Genomic DNA, 16,044 nt, shown 5'->3' with positions numbered 1-16,044 from the left:
GAAGTTACAGGAAGCTATGCATACAGTAATATAAAACAAATATAGCTTTCTGGTACTTTATGAAAATTATCATATAGATCTAGAAATCCTTAGGGCATTAAATGTTTGTAGCAACTTGAAATGCGTCACGTCAAACTGGCACAGATATTCAGATTCTCGAGTTTGAAATGTTGGTATGAATCCATAGAGAATTTGAGTTAACTGGTAAATAAAGATTTCCCTCATATCTGTGCATTTGACGTCTGTTGTATTTTAGATGTTATTCCTCATTTTTCTGTTAATGCTCCTAAAACTGTGTGTTTCAAACTGGGGACGAATTCTCTCCCAAGGAAAGGGAATCAAAGTTAGCAAAACAGAAGATCAAGAAAAGCCAGGAATGAGTGAGGTCATGGAAAATCTGTGTGATATTTTGCAGCTTGGTAGGAGTATGGCATAAGTGTAAAGTGGAACCATTAGTGATTTATACAGTGACCTCAGTGGACATGTGTACATACAAATGGGGTATGGTTACAACAACCTGAATAAACAATATTAAAATTTTCTACATTGGAAAGATAAGTAAGTGTTAGGGCATCTTATTTAAGTAGCAATTAATGTCTGTGAAATGTACTTTTAATTTTTTAAGTTCTTCTTCCATGTGAACTCTGATTCTTCATCTTGCATTGTAATTTATTTAATTATATCTGTTTGTTATCTCTAAGTGTTACAGATACAGATGGAACTGGAAGGCTTTAATCTTTCACTCTAAAAAACTCCCATACCAAGCAAACAAACCCCAAAAAAAACCAGCAAACTTTTTCTAACTTCGTCTTTACTTTAGCTCACATGTGATGCTTAGTGCTATTATCTTTTTTTCTTATACTAGGAACGACAGCGGCTGGAGACAATCCTCAATCTCTGTGCAGAATACTCCAGATCTGACAGCGACCCGGCTGCAGCTACAACAGTCGCTGATGTTCAAAAAATTAACAAAGAACTTGAAAAACTTCAGCTCTCTGATGAGGATTCGGTGTTCGAAGACTCCCAGATGAATCTGGAAACAAGGTTCAGAAGCCACTTGAAGTCATCTGCAAGTGATTCGGATTTCTCAGAGCTGAGCAGCCACAGTCGTGGTACTGCTGCTCTCCTCTCCTCTAGAGGGTTGAGAGCCGAGGAGCACTTCAATGAAAATGCAAAGTCTCCGCCTTTCACTGCTCCTGGCTTCCTGAAGGATGCCACCGAATCATCCTACCTGAGCATCACACCAAAGGTAACGCTCTGTAGGAGGAAAGAGTACAATCCAGGTTTGACCGCTGGAAACCCTCCTGTAGGAGTTGGCTTTCCTGGCAGGGCCATAGTTAGGAGGTCTTAGGTTTGAGAATTAATCTAGGAACTCATACAGTTTAGCAGCCTGCAAATGATTATTTCATTTTCTATGGAAGCTATTGGTACTGGAAGGGTTGGGCTGGTTTTTTTTTTTTTCCAGAGGTATGTACAGTTCAGGAAGAGTTTTAAGATTTTCTGAGGGAGAAGGATTTGCTTGAACAGTCATAGCTACCTAAATAAGGAGAGTTTCAGGAACCCTGTTTAGCACCTTGCTGGGATGTAGGAGGAAAAGGAAGCTCTGCCATCTTCTCCAGCCTGAGGCTGCTGTCTTCTGTAAGATGAGGATGTTTTTTCTCATGGGTAAACCAGAACGGTTGCACAGGAGGTGAAGAAATGTTCTGTGAGCCAAATTTACTGTCCTACCTCCTTTCCCAGGGTTGGACATGAGCCACTTGTAATCACCTGTTGCCTCTCCTGGGGTGCGCAGTGGCAGTCAGCCTCCTGCCTCCCTCACGCAGCTCCCGTGTTTAATGAGCTGCAGCTCCTTTCCTGTGTAATTCGCACTGCTATTCTGTTGCTGAAGGGAGACTGTCTTTTAAAGAACGAGCTAGCAGCATTCCTAACCATTTCCTTCAGCTAGGGCAGCAGCAGCATCCTCTGGGCTGGGGCAGGGGCCTTTCATAGTTTTGGGTCAGTGCCCAGGCTCTGGTGTGCCAGACCAGCAGTGCAGCAAATCCTGGTGACAGGCAGGGTGTTAAATAACTATATTCAAGAGTTAGAATCAGGAGCATAAGAAGGCCAAGCAAAGCCAGAAAACCAGGTTTCTGTTTAACAAATTCAAGCCTTCAAAATACTTTGTGTATCCTTTTTATTATTATTTACACACTGTATGAATTTCAGCATGGTTATATGCCTAACATAAATTGTATTTAACCTTTGCTAACTTACTTACATCTTTATTGTCAACAGAAGTATGTAGGTTTAGAAGACGAGAGAGGTGTGATAGAAAAGTATTTTATCTTATAAGGAGATATCTGTCTGGAAATCTGCTGAGTCTTTCAGTGTGAAATTATGCTGAGCAGAAACGTGCTATTATGGTTTTACTTGGTCTTTCTGTGTTGAAAGGTAGTAAGACATTTCATTTACAAGTTACTGTGGTCTTGCATTTCTTTCCTATTTGTTGCTTTCTTCGTGCAAGTCAGAGATCCAATTTTAAATCCTTATTAGGAAGTTGAAATTGAAGATGTTATGTCAGCATTATCCGAACAGGATACCGGACAAAAAGAGGCTTTCCTGCTAGGATTACTAATGCTAATCAAGGAATACCGTTCATTCATTCATTGTAAAGCGTGTTCTGCTAAGCCCTCAGAAAAGCAATAACAAGCAACTGTGTTAATGAAACACAGCTCATTGTTTTAAAATATCGAGATCAGATTTGTTCAGGACAAAATGCCTGCTCTCAGAATAGCCATTCAGTAGCTGAGCTGAGCCTCTTTTGATCAAGGCTGTGTGGTCCAGTGTTTAACACTGCCCTGCTCACAGCCCACCTCTAATTCTGACTGGGGACAATGACTGAGCAGCTTTACCAGGGTAATTGGATCACAAGCCCCTGGGGTCAGATGAACATGAAGAATATGTTTGAAACTCAGTACTCTTTGATCTGGCCTTTGCTGGTGTAAGATCACAGGTGTTTCCTTCATAGTGTTGTTTAATTCTTGGCACAGTCATCTAGTAAGTAAATGTAAGTAAATCTAGTAAGGCAGTGAAAAAAGCAATGTTAAGGGTACTACTTCCTCAGTGCTAACTGGGGAGACAGAACCAACTTTTGTCCTTATTTTACAGAAGATGCTCATCTTAATGGCTGGTTACAAAAATGTCCTATCCTACCTCCTGGCTTTTATTATATGAACAGCTGAGATTCACATAAAAAGCATCTTTATCTGTCTGTTATTTTTATAAGGGAACAATTGGATTTTTGCAACCTAAATAGCACAGCATGTAAAGTATTCTCAAAGGTTAGGTTTTAATAATTCCTGTAGAATGAATAGTATTTACTGTTAAGTATAGAGTTTACTTCCAATGCCTGGAAGTAAACTATCATGTTTGTTTCTCTTGTACACCTTCTAAATATAGAAATAACAATATAGTAGATATGAAATCTGTAATGGATTCAAAACCAGCAGTACTGTACTTGCTTACAATGAACACAGTATGAAAGAGGAAACACTGTGTTTAGCTCTATTTCTGATGAACCTCTTGTAACATGCAACTGCAGATAACAGAATGCACAAGTGATGAGCAAAGAGGGCAGGAGCTTGGTCGACTGGAGGAGGAGCGCATAGTAATACTAAATAACTTGGAAGAACTTGAGCAGAAGATCAAAGATTTAAATGACCAGATGGATGAATCTTCAAGAGAGGTATGAAATATGTTTTTGTTTTAAAAGTCGTGCTTGTTAAGTGTGTCTACATAGCATAAGTCTGATGAGTTCAGCAAGTACATAGGGAATTCATGGATGTGTGGAGCCTTCATATTCTGTGCTTTTTCACCAGGATTAGGCACAGAATGATGGCCCTGGCAGTCTCCTACTATGAAGGTTATTTTTCCCCAGCTGGGACATGGATGTGATGCTCAGATTAGACTTTCCCAGCTGTAACCATTATACTCCTAAGTGGAATTAAAACAATCTTGCTTGTTTAATGGTCACTCAGTTGATCTAAATACCTTGTGTCACTTGGGAGTTTTATGGTGGTATCTCCTGTGGCTGTTTAAAGAGAAAGGAAGTGAGACAACTTCCTTTCAAACCTCTTCAGCTTTACAGTGACAAGGGTATGTTGGCACCCACTTGACTTCTGGAATCTCACAGTTGCAGACTAAGCTGGCCAGGCATTTGGGTTGTGCTTGCTCCAATTATCAGCGACAGGAAAGAAACAGCTGTTCCAGAAGGGTTTCCTACGGAGCCTGGGCACAGAGAATCGGTACAGTATCATAACAGGAGGAAGCACAGAGAAGAGATAGAAAAGAAAAAGTTTTGGAAAAAAGTATCTTCAAACTAAAGTTGGTTTGGACTTTATTTTGTAGTTTTTAAGTTGCAGTTTTATTTTTTCTTAGATTTGTTGATCTCTTTTTAACTTTTGTGGCAGTAAAACTTATTTCCCCCTTCCATCCCCTCCCCCTTTTTTAAATGTTTCTGTCTTGTGAATAATCACCTACTCACTCCCCTTTCCCCAGAAAATAATATGTATCAAGATTTCTTCATAATCTGGACTGCTTCTGAAAAATGTTTTGTGTTCCTAGTTGGATATGGAATGTGCCCTTTTGGATGGGGAACAGAAATCTGAAACAACAGAGCTGCTGAAAGAGAAGGAAATATTGGATCATCTCAACAGAAAAATAGCTGAGCTGGAGAGAAATGTTATTGGTGAAAAGACAAAGGTAATTGAGTAATCTTAGTTAGCTGTTTGTTCCGCTTGATCTTCAAAATACATTTATATGATTAACATATTGATGGAGGTTATTTTATGAAGTACTAAGTAAACTTACTTGATAAATGTGGAAGAAAAATACAGTTGTCTTGACATCATCTTTCTGTAAAAATCTGATTTCCCAAGGTATGTTTGACAAGCAAAATATAGTATGCTTAAGTAAAAAGACCTGACCTAATATAAAGATATTTTTGATTAATAAAACATCCATATAGGGCTTGGACTTGGGTTATCTGTTGTTTAAAAGAACAGTATTGATTGAACTGTTCCACTGCCTTCCATTGTTCTATATTTTAAATTGGAAAAAAATAATAAATCCTTTCTCAGCAAAGGAACAGAATGAAAGGCGGCTATGGTTTCAGAAAATGCCTTTATTATTATATAGAATATATGATATATGACATCTGTCAAGCATATAATTTTAAAGCAATTATGTTGGTTTATTTTGTTTGCTGACTGACTGCAATTTTAGTCCTGTAGAACATTCTCTCTGTGATTAAGTCCAAGGAATTAATCAGTTCTCCTATACAGTCAGATAATTGCTCTCAAATATACAGTAAATACACACATATATAAAAGCATGTATTTCAAGACAGGATAGTACTATAATGAGATTTTAAGTACAGAAATGGAAAGGGCCTACAAGATGAAGCTGTCCCCCTCAAACCAGGGAGCACTGGCCCCCTTCAGCAGGCCCTCGGGTGGCCTCTCTGGGCAAGCAGTTACCTTCTCCACAGGGGATGAGCCATGGCCAATAATATCTCAAGGTCAGGAAGTTTTTCCAGGGCTTTCAGCCAGTAATGTTTCCTTTTTAAATTTCATCCTCTATCTCATAATTTAAACCTGTCACTTGTGGAAATACTCTAGCTAGTATCTTCCCCCCCTTTTCTTTTTTTTCAGCTTTCCAGAAATATCTGGAAGTCTTCTGCTTTATTTGCTTTTTCTTAGACAAGCTGCACGTTTTTAGCTTTTTCACAGTTCCCATTTAATTCACGTCTCACAGCTTGCATTGTCTTACTCTGAGCTTTTTGTCTTCGATTTCTGCCTACCCTGTCATGAGCCTGAATGCTGTTTTGTGGCTGTACTCATTGAGCCTGTGCCTGAGGAGAATGGTGCTCCCACCTCTCCACCCTGTGGCGTGACAGCACACATCCAGTTTAAGCTTTTGCAGACTTTTCTGCTTGTGCTTTCCTTGTTCTCGTGTACTCCTCAGTGATCATTCAGCTTTCGGTGTGGTCACGTTTTAAGTTGTCCACAGAATGTGTTGCATAGATGATTTTTAGTATAAAGATGAGTTTAAATTGGTAACAGAAGATAAGGTGGTGCAAACATATACCTTCCAAAAGGATGCTGCTAGAAGTTGTGGTTGGTAGGTGGTAATAAGTCACGTATCCAGAAATTCAAGACATCTTTTGCCTTTTATATTTTTTTCTCTAGTAGCCTCAAAGTTCAATGAAACTAACAGAAATTATTTTACAATATGTGGGTTTTTAAAATTTCCTTTTAGTCATATGATGGAACATAAGTGAGTAGCTGTCAGAAAACTAAAATTCCAGGTCTAGTTTAAATTTTCAGTTGGACTGAAACAGGGAAAGCAGCCTAGAAAAAGCACTTCTGTTATTTAAAAAGCAAGTTCATTCAAAACATTTTTTTTTCAGTACGAAGCATGCCACTAGTCAGATCAGACACAATATTTTAGTTGTCTTTTCTGTTGTGTTTCTTTTTTTTTCTTAAACAAACAAAACCCCAGCTGCATGTGTGTTCTCTAGACTTAAAGCTATAGCTCAGTTAATACTGAAATTATCTTTGTAGAAATAAACTCTGAGAAAGCCCCCAGGTTTTGTTCTGGAAGATGTCTGAAAGCGTTGTATGAAAGTGAAAGTTTAAAAAAGAAATGGGAGATGAGCTTCTGCAAATGGGCAAAATACAGAGTGGCAGCCGGAGGGTTCTGGAGAAAGTAGTGTCAACCAGCAAAACAGATGGCACTGATTGTGTCAACAAATCAAAGTTCTGGCTGGCTTGAAACAACAGCATTTTTTAAAGCTTGATTTGTGTGTCTGTATCACTAAGGTGGCAGTCCTACAGATCTGGTGCCAGGTAGGCAACATCTTGCCTCTGTAGTGCAGGATCAGCCTCTCCAGAAAAGGGGTGCTGGGGTGTGGGCTCTAGGTGGTCCTTTTTGCTGAAATAATTTGAAAAGCTCAGGTTTTGACCAGTAGTTGCCACCCTGTTGATGGTACTTTTTGTGTTGTTTCTTGCAAGAACAAGTGTCCTAATGTCCACACAGTGATCACAGTTTCTTCTAGTTGACCGAATATGTTCACCCCTAATAATACCAGTGGTCTCGGGTTTGATGGAGGTTCCTGGCAAGAAGCTGTCTGGTCCCATCGCTCAGACAGTGGTTACATTTCTGTCAGGGTAAGGGAGTGGTATCCGAATGCACTGCATGGTGTCGTCTTGAGGTGAGAGTTAATTTCACTCACAAAACCATAGTGGGGTGTTGGTGCTGTACATGATGGCACTTGTCTCTGGAGCGACTTGAGCAGCTCCTGGAATTTGCCACTGATCTCGGCACCTGTTTGACAGGAAACCCCTGCCTGGTTGTGTTTCATCCTTACCATGCACCTGTTTGAAAAACTTGTGAAATTCTTGAAAAGAGAGATCATAAACTACAACCTAATTATTAGGCCATGTTATGTACTTGAAATAGACTGTGGTGGAAGCTCTTGTACTACTTTCTGCCCAATTCTTTGATTTCTTTTTGTTTTTAATGCCCTGTGCACAATTCATTTAGATAAAGACACAAAGCTTTGTGAAGTTTTGCACAGTTTTAAAGCCACAGATTTTAGCCCTTGCAAAGCAAGAGAATCAGCTGGAAAACTTGAAGACAAGAGAGTTGTGACTTCAGCTTCAGGCCATGCCAGCATGCTCTTTGCCGTGGTACAATGCCTCTGTGTCTCAGCACCTTGTAAATCAGGGAGGGATTTTGCAAGTGGGTTTGTACGTTATATGGTAAGCTGCATTCTGATTTTGCTCGAGTCCCATGCTCAGCCCTGCCTGAGCACACGGCAGGACTCATGGTCAGGAAGAACAGATGAATTGGCGGGGAAGACAGTGTGGAGCACACCCTGCAGTGAGTTTGAAAGTGTTTCCCTTGCTTTTGTGAGCATGCCACCACACACATTGTAAGGAACGAAGCAATTAGGGTTGTTCTACTTCGGTTTTGGAAATAATAGCTATGAGCAGTTGCTGTTTTGAAAAGATGATGACAGAGCCTTTTAGCCCCATTTCGGGGCTCAGAATAGTTCTGGCTGTGGTGCATCTCTGCCAGGTACAAGTGCTACCAGGACTTGGCTGTCCTGGCTGGGGTAGCTACTTCCAGAGCTGTTTGGCATGGCCTGTGCTTTCAGCTATACTGGAAATCGTGCTACTGTATGGAGGAAGGTCTGGCTTTGTCTCTATGGCTGTGCTGTTTGAGCACAGCTTACAATCATCTCATTCCTTTTTTTCCTTTTTTTTTCCTTTTTTTTTCCTTATTTTTTTCCTTTTTTTTCCTTTTTTCCTTTTTTTCCCTTTTTTCCCTTTTTTCCCTTTTTTTCCCTTTTTTCCCCTTTTTTCTTCCTTTTTTTTCCCTTTTTCTTCCTTTTTTCTTCCTTTTTTCTTCCTTTTTTCTTCCTTTTTTCTTCCTTTTTTCTTCCTTTTTCTTCCTTTTTCTTCCTTTTTTCTTCCTTTTTTCTTCCTTTTTTCTTCCTTTTTTCTTCCTTTTTTCTTCCTTTTTTCTTCCTTTTTTCTTCCTTTTTTCTTCCTTTTTTCTTCCTTTTTTCTTCCTTTTTTCTTCCTTTTCTTTTTTCTTCCTTTTCTTTTTTCTTCCTTTTCTTTTTTCTTCCTTTTCTTTTTTCTTCCTTTTCTTTTTTCTTCCTTTTCTTTTTTCTTCCTTTTCTTTTTTCTTCCTTTTCTTTTTTCTTCCTTTTCTTTTTTCTTCCTTTTCTTTTTTCTTCCTTTTCTTTTTTCTTCCTTTTCTTTTTTCTTCCTTTTCTTTTTTCTTCCTTTTCTTTTTTCTTCCTTTTCTTTTTTCTTCCTTTTCTTTTTCTTCCTTTTCTTTTTTCTTCCTTTTCTTTTTTCTTCCTTTTCTTTTTTCTTCCTTTTCTTTTTTCTTCCTTTTCTTTTTCTTCCTTTTCTTTTTCTTCCTTTTCTTTTTCTTCCTTTTCTTTTTTCTTCCTTTTCTTTTTTCTTCCTTTTCTTTTTTCTTCCTTTTCTTTTTTCTTCCTTTTCTTTTTTCTTCCTTTTCTTTTTTCTTCCTTTTCTTTTTTCTTCCTTTTCTTTTTTCTTCCTTTTCTTTTTTCTTCCTTTTCTTTTTTCTTCCTTTTCTTTTTCTTCCTTTTCTTTTTTCTTCCTTTTCTTTTTCTTCCTTTTCTTTTTTCTTCCTTTTCTTTTTTCTTCCTTTTCTTTTTTCTTCCTTTTCTTTTTTCTTCCTTTTCTTTTTTCTTCCTTTTCTTTTTTCTTCCTTTTCTTTTTCTTCCTTTTCTTTTTTCTTCCTTTTCTTTTTTCTTCCTTTTCTTTTTTCTTCCTTTTCTTTTTCTTCCTTTTCTTTTTCTTCCTTTTCTTTTTCTTCCTTTTCTTTTTTCTTCCTTTTCTTTTTTCTTCCTTTTCTTTTTTCTTCCTTTTCTTTTTTCTTCCTTTTCTTTTTTCTTCCTTTTTTCTTCCTTTCAACTACCATGTGCTACATACTTGGTTTTATCCACAGAAAAAGATGACCAACTATATGTTTGGATAGCAGCATTTAAGCTATTAATTGCAAGTTCCAGTTTTTCAGGGACAACCCTACTGAGTCACTAGTAATACAATTTGACAGATAAAGCTTGAAGTAATCCAGTAAAGAGCTTTGTTACAGATATGGCAAAATTACTTTGAGCACAGCCTGCTCTGGATATCACCAACCTGGGCAGTACCTGGAAACAAGCAGGCAGGTGAGCCAATCTCCCTTTTCCCTGCCATCCAGGCAGGGCTCCCTGTAATTATCATGGCAGTCATTCATGTTACTATACTGCAGGTGTACAATAATGGTGGCGTTGTTTCAAGTGGAATAGCACCTCAGGTCCATGATGCTATTTACAATTGTGACTGCCTCCTGATGACCCTTTGCTCACAGGACTTAGTTCAGGATTGATGTCTGTCTATAAGGAATCTGGAGAAAATTGTATTTGCCTGATTGGATAATATCCAGATTTACAAAGTACTCTTTCCATAGTCTTCCTTAGTCTGTGTAGTTTTAAAACATGTGGTCCGGCATATGTGGAGAGGGATGCTTTAATGATTTGCCATGCCTAATGTTTCCAAGTTAAATCATGAGGTTGAAAGTAACATCGTAGCCAGGGAAGGAAAGAATAATCAGTGAGCGTGAATAAACAGGAATAACTGAAAATGAGTAATGAATTCAGCAGAAGTGCTGTGGGAGGTAATCATAGCTAAATGGGAGTTTTGGCAGAGAGTTTCAAAACAATTAGTATGCAAAAGTTTAGACTGCATTTGAAGAGAGGGAGGTTATTGCTTTTCTTCTGGAGGACCTTTGCCTTATGTCATGATGGAAATACGTACTCTGCGACTCTTTTATCAACCCGGGTTTCCTGTCCCTCTTCGAAAGCAGAAATCAAGACCAGCTGGTAGCGGCTAACTCCTCTTTTTTTGGAATACATTTAATTTTGTCCACATGCTTTTGTGGAAATATTTTTCAGTCATTACCAGAGTATCTCAGACATGCCAGTATGTTTGAAGCTCGGCTTCTTTGCTGAATTAGTACTGCAAAGACTTGCAAGAATTGAGTCAAGGAAAGAGCAGCTGTCTGATGAGCCACTAGCAATCAAAGTTAAATATACTAGTGGTCTCTCCTCAATCCTTTGTCTTCTGGATTCAAAATTCCTGCTGTTTTTTTTGTTCTGGCTTTGATCATTACTTTGTCCTCTCCTACATTCATGAAGAAATAGTGCTCTAGATTCAGGGGTTTTCTTTTGCCTCCCAATCTGTTCACTAGGACAACACATTGCAATGATCTGAGAATAAGCTTAGAAATTAAAACCTTTGAGTTGTCTCAGGAGCAAGTTAATGTGTGCAACTACTGTGACTTTTTTACTTACAGCAGAGGGATCACTTACACTGATTTAAAATGCTTTTTAACGTTAGCTTTGTACATGCATGTGAAACAAACTCACTGAGATCTCTCATACAGATGCTATTACTGTATACAGTCTTTTATATAATAATAAATTAGTTACCACTCTTATAGTAAAAAGAATTACTGTGCAATACCTCCTATCATATTAAGCTCCTATTAAGCCCAGCATATTATGTTTTTCCCCTCTTAATGGTTTCTTTCATGAAACCCACAGGGATTTAGGGACAAACAACTAAATCATGACAAGTTTTATGTTTCTGTTCTGAAAGAGATCAAGGAATGCAGGAAAGAGTAGTCTGAAAAATATAGAAGAGGAGCATGTACAGTTTGTGCACAGAAGGATCTGTTACATTTCAACAGTATCTTTTTTAATAAGAGTTGTACGTGGTCTGATTTGTGTCAGCTGTAGCATAGGAAATGTTTCTAATTTGCTGGAAGAGTTGGTAGACCACAGGTTTAACACTTTCCCCAAATGTAACATTTGCCCCTCTCAGCAAGTAACCACTGAAGAGCAGATAACATTTCTTAGCCTGCTTTCTGTCAGGGACTAGACTATTTTCTTAAAAATTCATGACAAGAGTTAAGCCAATTCTGTCAGTGAGTTGTTAAAGTCAAGTTTTCTTGCTCTTCCACTTATTCTCCAAAATGTTTTATTGAATAGGCAAACTGTAGCATCACACCACTTCCAAGTAGAAAGGAATAATTTGTGTAGTATGTTCTTTGTCCTCCACTTCTAGCTTTTGCAGTAGATTGTTTTGGAGAAGGGGAGGGATGTCCTTTTGGAGTGGAAAAGAATAAAGTTTGTCTAGGTATGAAAGCATGAAGATGAGATGGAGAAACTTTTCAGAACAAACAACTGCACATCTTTATTTCTTGGAAGCCTGTGGGAGTGGTGAGACTAGCTGATTCTGTACTGAGAGAGAGGGCGTGCATGTCTGAAGCTTGGTGTGGGTAATGAGACGTTGCTAGCTTAAAACATGAGGTGACTTGGACTGAGGAAGATCCTGGAATACTTAGATTGGAACATTTAAAGTATCAGAGCCTGCTGGATGGGAAGGCAGACAGGGCTTTTTTGTTTAGTTGGTTCTTTTTTTTGTTTGTTGTTTTTTTGTTTGTTTGGGGGTTTTTTTCCTTTATTTATGGCTTGTAGGTTTCTTTGCAGTTTCTCTCTGAAAATAACACATACGTTGGGGGTTTTGTGGTTTGTTTTTGGTTTGGTTTTTTGTTTGGGTTTTTCTGGGGGGGTGGGTTTGGTTTTTTGCTTTTGGAGGGATGGAGTGGAAGCTTGTAAAGGAGCCCATGTCACCACCCACACAATCCATAGTGACCTGGTAAAAATGATAGTGCTTTATTCTACATAAAATAAGTGCTTTATTCTTTTCTAATTTTTATCTGGATTTTTGAGAAGCTTTCTTGCTTGATCCACTTTACTCTGACTAATTTTTTCAGAGCCTACCAGTTTATGCAGGAGATTTGGTTCAGAAGGCACATACGCATGCGGACACATGCTGCTCTGCAATTTTAGCCTGCCTGCCTGCAGGAGCAGAATGTGATGAATGACAAATTGAAAATCAGAACTTCTCTGCAGAAGGGGTGTGGGGATCTGCTAGGGTTTTAAGTATCAGTATTGATTTGGCATAGGGCATCCTTCGCCACAGGAGACTGCACTGAAGCAATTGGTCTCTCTTTTTATGTTGTTCCCATTCTTCTAGGAGCTATGATTGTCTGTAATACTATCCTTTCATCTCTGTGTCCTCACCATCTATGAGATGTGTTGGATATATACATTTTTTTTTTGCCTTCGCTCTTGTTCCTAAAATCAGTTCTATGAGATCTAAACATTGATTTCCTTTTGTGACCATGTTGATCACTTCAGGTCTGTGTTCCTACCGTGGGTGCTCTGCTGACATCCTGTGTCTGGGCTTTTGGGGGACAGTGTCACACCTGAATTCTTTCAACTGCTATCCTTCACAATTTTCATGTAACTGCCAAAACTGATCCAAGCTGTGCCCCAGCATCATCAAACTCCAAGCCATTCCTGCTCTATATCCTGGCTAACCTAAAGTTCATTTAACATGTATCTAGAGGCAGACCACAGGGCAAGCTGGGCAGTAGGCTAAAACCAGGTGTTATGCTTTACTGAGCTGTACTTCTCTTCTCTGGAAACAGGATGTTAAGAATTCAGCCAGACTGTAGTTAATGTGACTCTGGAGTCAACGCTGGGGCTGGGACACGGTTGTCTGCAGAGAAATGTTTAACAAGTACAAGCTCATGCAGTTAAATGAGGATGAGCAGCTGGAGTTCACAGCTCTGCTGCTGCTGCTCTTCAGCAAACAGCTCATGGAGGCAGCCGCAGGCTTGCCCCAGCTGCATCTTGCACTTAGCTTGCACAGTTATTAGTCTTTTCCCTTCTAAAAGAACATGCCTTGATCCATTTATAGAAGAGGCTGTATGAAAAAAATTCTGATTATCCCTTTATTTATCAAATTATTTTTTGTGAATTAAATGGACTTTACTAATGCACAGACAGAGATGTCAGTGAACTTAACTCCACAGCTGCAAATGCCTCTCATTGCTGAAAGTGATATTTCCTGTTAAGACTGCACATTTTGAAGGGAGACAGTTCGCTGGGATGTTAGCACTTCCTATGCTATAAATAGACCAGATGAGTATCGCTTTCAATCTCAAAGGAATACATTTCTGATTTCTTGAGGGAAGTAACAGTATCTCTGGCAGGATTCTCAGAGAGTTTTATGCTTGCTGGTGATGTCTTCTCACACTCAAGATTTGACTTGCTTGTTAATGAATGAGCGTGCTTGTTGCAGCCCATAGATACTTAGAGAGCTATCAATAGCTTCAGAGGCACAATAACATCACAGAAGTCCTTGCTGCCTTAGATTGTTAGGTGGGCAGAAAAGGAGAGCAGGAAACAATGTGTCAGACCATAGATTGAATGTTAAATGGACATCAAGGTTTGTGAGGAGGGGAACTACCAGTTTATTTATAGATTCCTTTCCGTGTTGGAAGTAAGGATGATCTGGCAAATGGAGGTTCCGTCGGGACAGAGGTCTAGAGGTGACCTGTCAAGAGTTGCATGCTTCTCCTTCATTGTGCAGCTTGTACATGCTACATCCTCTGTTTTTCTGAGCCTTGCTGCTGCTAAGACAGAAACTAATACAGGAAGTCCAGGTAATTAAATATGCTGGCTCAGTTGCTCAGTTTTACAAACTTAAAAAAACCCCAAAGTAATCATTTGTGTTCAGCATTTTGTTCATCTGATTGTACAAGCTGAGAAGCTGCACATGTAAATGAAAGTTACAGAGCTGGGAATTTGTTTGACATTGGGCTTGAATGAGAATGCTTCCTGTTGTTGTTTTTAAATACTGGGAAAATTAAATCGCAGATCCTGATTCCACTCAGATTTAGAGATAAAACCATAAAGCAAGCAGGCAGCTAATACATGTTTGATACTGTCCCTCCATTGTGCGTGGGGGTTTGAGAACCTTGTCAGGATCAACAAAGAGGTGTTGGGAAGGACCATTCCACAGTTTAAAATGGCAGGTACTGTATACTAGAAGAAGTTTCTTCTCTATGGTGCGTGCCATAGGGTGCTGCAGAGTGTCTGATCATATAGCACCTGCTGAGCCACACATTTGATTTTAAAATTACATAATAATTGGGACTGAAGAGAGGACAAATGACTGGATGCTGTGACAGAATTCAACTGTTCTTGGAGCATCCAAAAGAAGAAGCTGAATTTTTGAGGCTGATACTGTTTATTTTTGAGTATTAAGGAGAGTCAGACATCACCTGAGAGGAGATAGATAACTACAGAACAAGAAGTAGAAAAGAGAACTGTGTCAGTGTGACTCTAGAAGGTAGCAGAGAGCTGGGCTTCAGGGATTTACTTGGTTTATTTATGCCTGGCATATCAGGCATATTGGCTTTTCCAGTTATTAATTGCTCATTTGAAGAAAATGCATCTGCTATGTTGGCCAGTGTAGGTGCAAGTAAAAGGCATTGAAAAAATTCTCTGCCCTCTGATTTATTGTTTCCCACCCTTTGGTCCATAGATAAAGAATAGTCTACAAGTTAGCTTTGCACTCAGTCTCTGGAGCAGTACTGCACAGTAAACCATGCAGTTGTTTGTAATAAAGATTTAAATGTTTAAGGCTTTTGGAGGCGAGAAGCAGTGTGCCAAATACTGTTATTTGGAATGAGAGGAAAGATGAATGAGACCAGGGAGGTCGAGCAATCCCCTTTGATCCCCAAGAACAGGTTAAAATTCCTCTAACCTGAAGCAAATTTGCTAAATCATTTGGTGTTTCTGCTGCAACAGGATTTCCTGGCCCAGGGTTATTTCTTTAGAAAGCTCTGTCTCATTCTGTTTTTTCACTGCTTGCTGCATGTACTTATCTGTACAGAGAGGCACATAGGCATGTAATTCATTCTCCCAGGAAGATCTGTTTTCCCCTCACTGCCAGTCTAGTCCTTTCCCAACCATTTTGCTTTCTAAATCTACTCTTTTCTCTTTCCTTCATCAGTTCCCTCACTAACATGGCTACCATTTCCTTTATTTTATTTTTTTATTTATTAGGTGAGACAAGTGTTTGGGCAGCGGGCTTTAACAGCATCGTCCAGGCACAGGTACAAAATACAGTGGCGAGGGAGAGAATTAAGCACCGCACTAAAAACATTAATGTTTTGTTTTGATCATTTTGCATCCCACCATTGCATTTCAACTAACAAGAGGTTTCTGTCTTTGACCTACATGCTTCAACTGTTTGTTAAGGTTTTGCCACACACTGTCATAATCACTAACAACATCTTGGGTTTGAAGGTAATTGTGTTTATTTTCTGGTTCATGCTTCAGGAAAAATTAAAACTTGATGCTGAGAGGGAAAAACTAGAGAGGCTTCAGGAGCTTTACTCCGAGCAGAAGACGCAGCTTGATAATTGCCCTGAGTCCATGAGGGAACAATTACAGCAGCAGCTGAAGAGGGTCAGTAGCAAGTTCCAAGATTGCACTAACTTTTTTTTGTTGTTTTTTTTATTTTGTTTTTTAGAGTTAAGTGTGACTTATTC

General features: G+C 39.0%; 1 protein-coding gene across 6 annotated transcripts in view; it reads left to right on the top strand.

The window, feature by feature from the left end:
• Positions 1-16,044, top strand: part of PHLDB2 (pleckstrin homology like domain family B member 2) — a 56,243-nt gene that overhangs the window by 13,093 nt on the left and 27,106 nt on the right. For 3 of the 6 annotated variants that reach the window (XM_030471726.1, XM_030471730.1, XM_030471728.1), the window contains exons 3-6: positions 866-1,249; positions 3,581-3,724; positions 4,603-4,740; positions 15,833-15,961. In XM_030471726.1, the coding sequence (XP_030327586.1) occupies positions 866-1,249; positions 3,581-3,724; positions 4,603-4,740; positions 15,833-15,961 (795 nt within the window). The remainder of the gene's footprint in view (positions 1-865; positions 1,250-3,580; positions 3,725-4,602; positions 4,741-15,832; positions 15,962-16,044) is intronic. The other 3 variants (XM_030471729.1, XM_030471727.1, XM_032919760.1) reach the window with 1 other exon arrangement.

The sequence above is a fragment of the Strigops habroptila genome, chromosome 2 (assembly GCF_004027225.2).
Source record: "Strigops habroptila isolate Jane chromosome 2, bStrHab1.2.pri, whole genome shotgun sequence".
Classification (NCBI taxonomy): domain Eukaryota; kingdom Metazoa; phylum Chordata; class Aves; order Psittaciformes; family Psittacidae; genus Strigops; species Strigops habroptila.
This window is presented reverse-complemented; position numbering and strand designations above follow the sequence as displayed.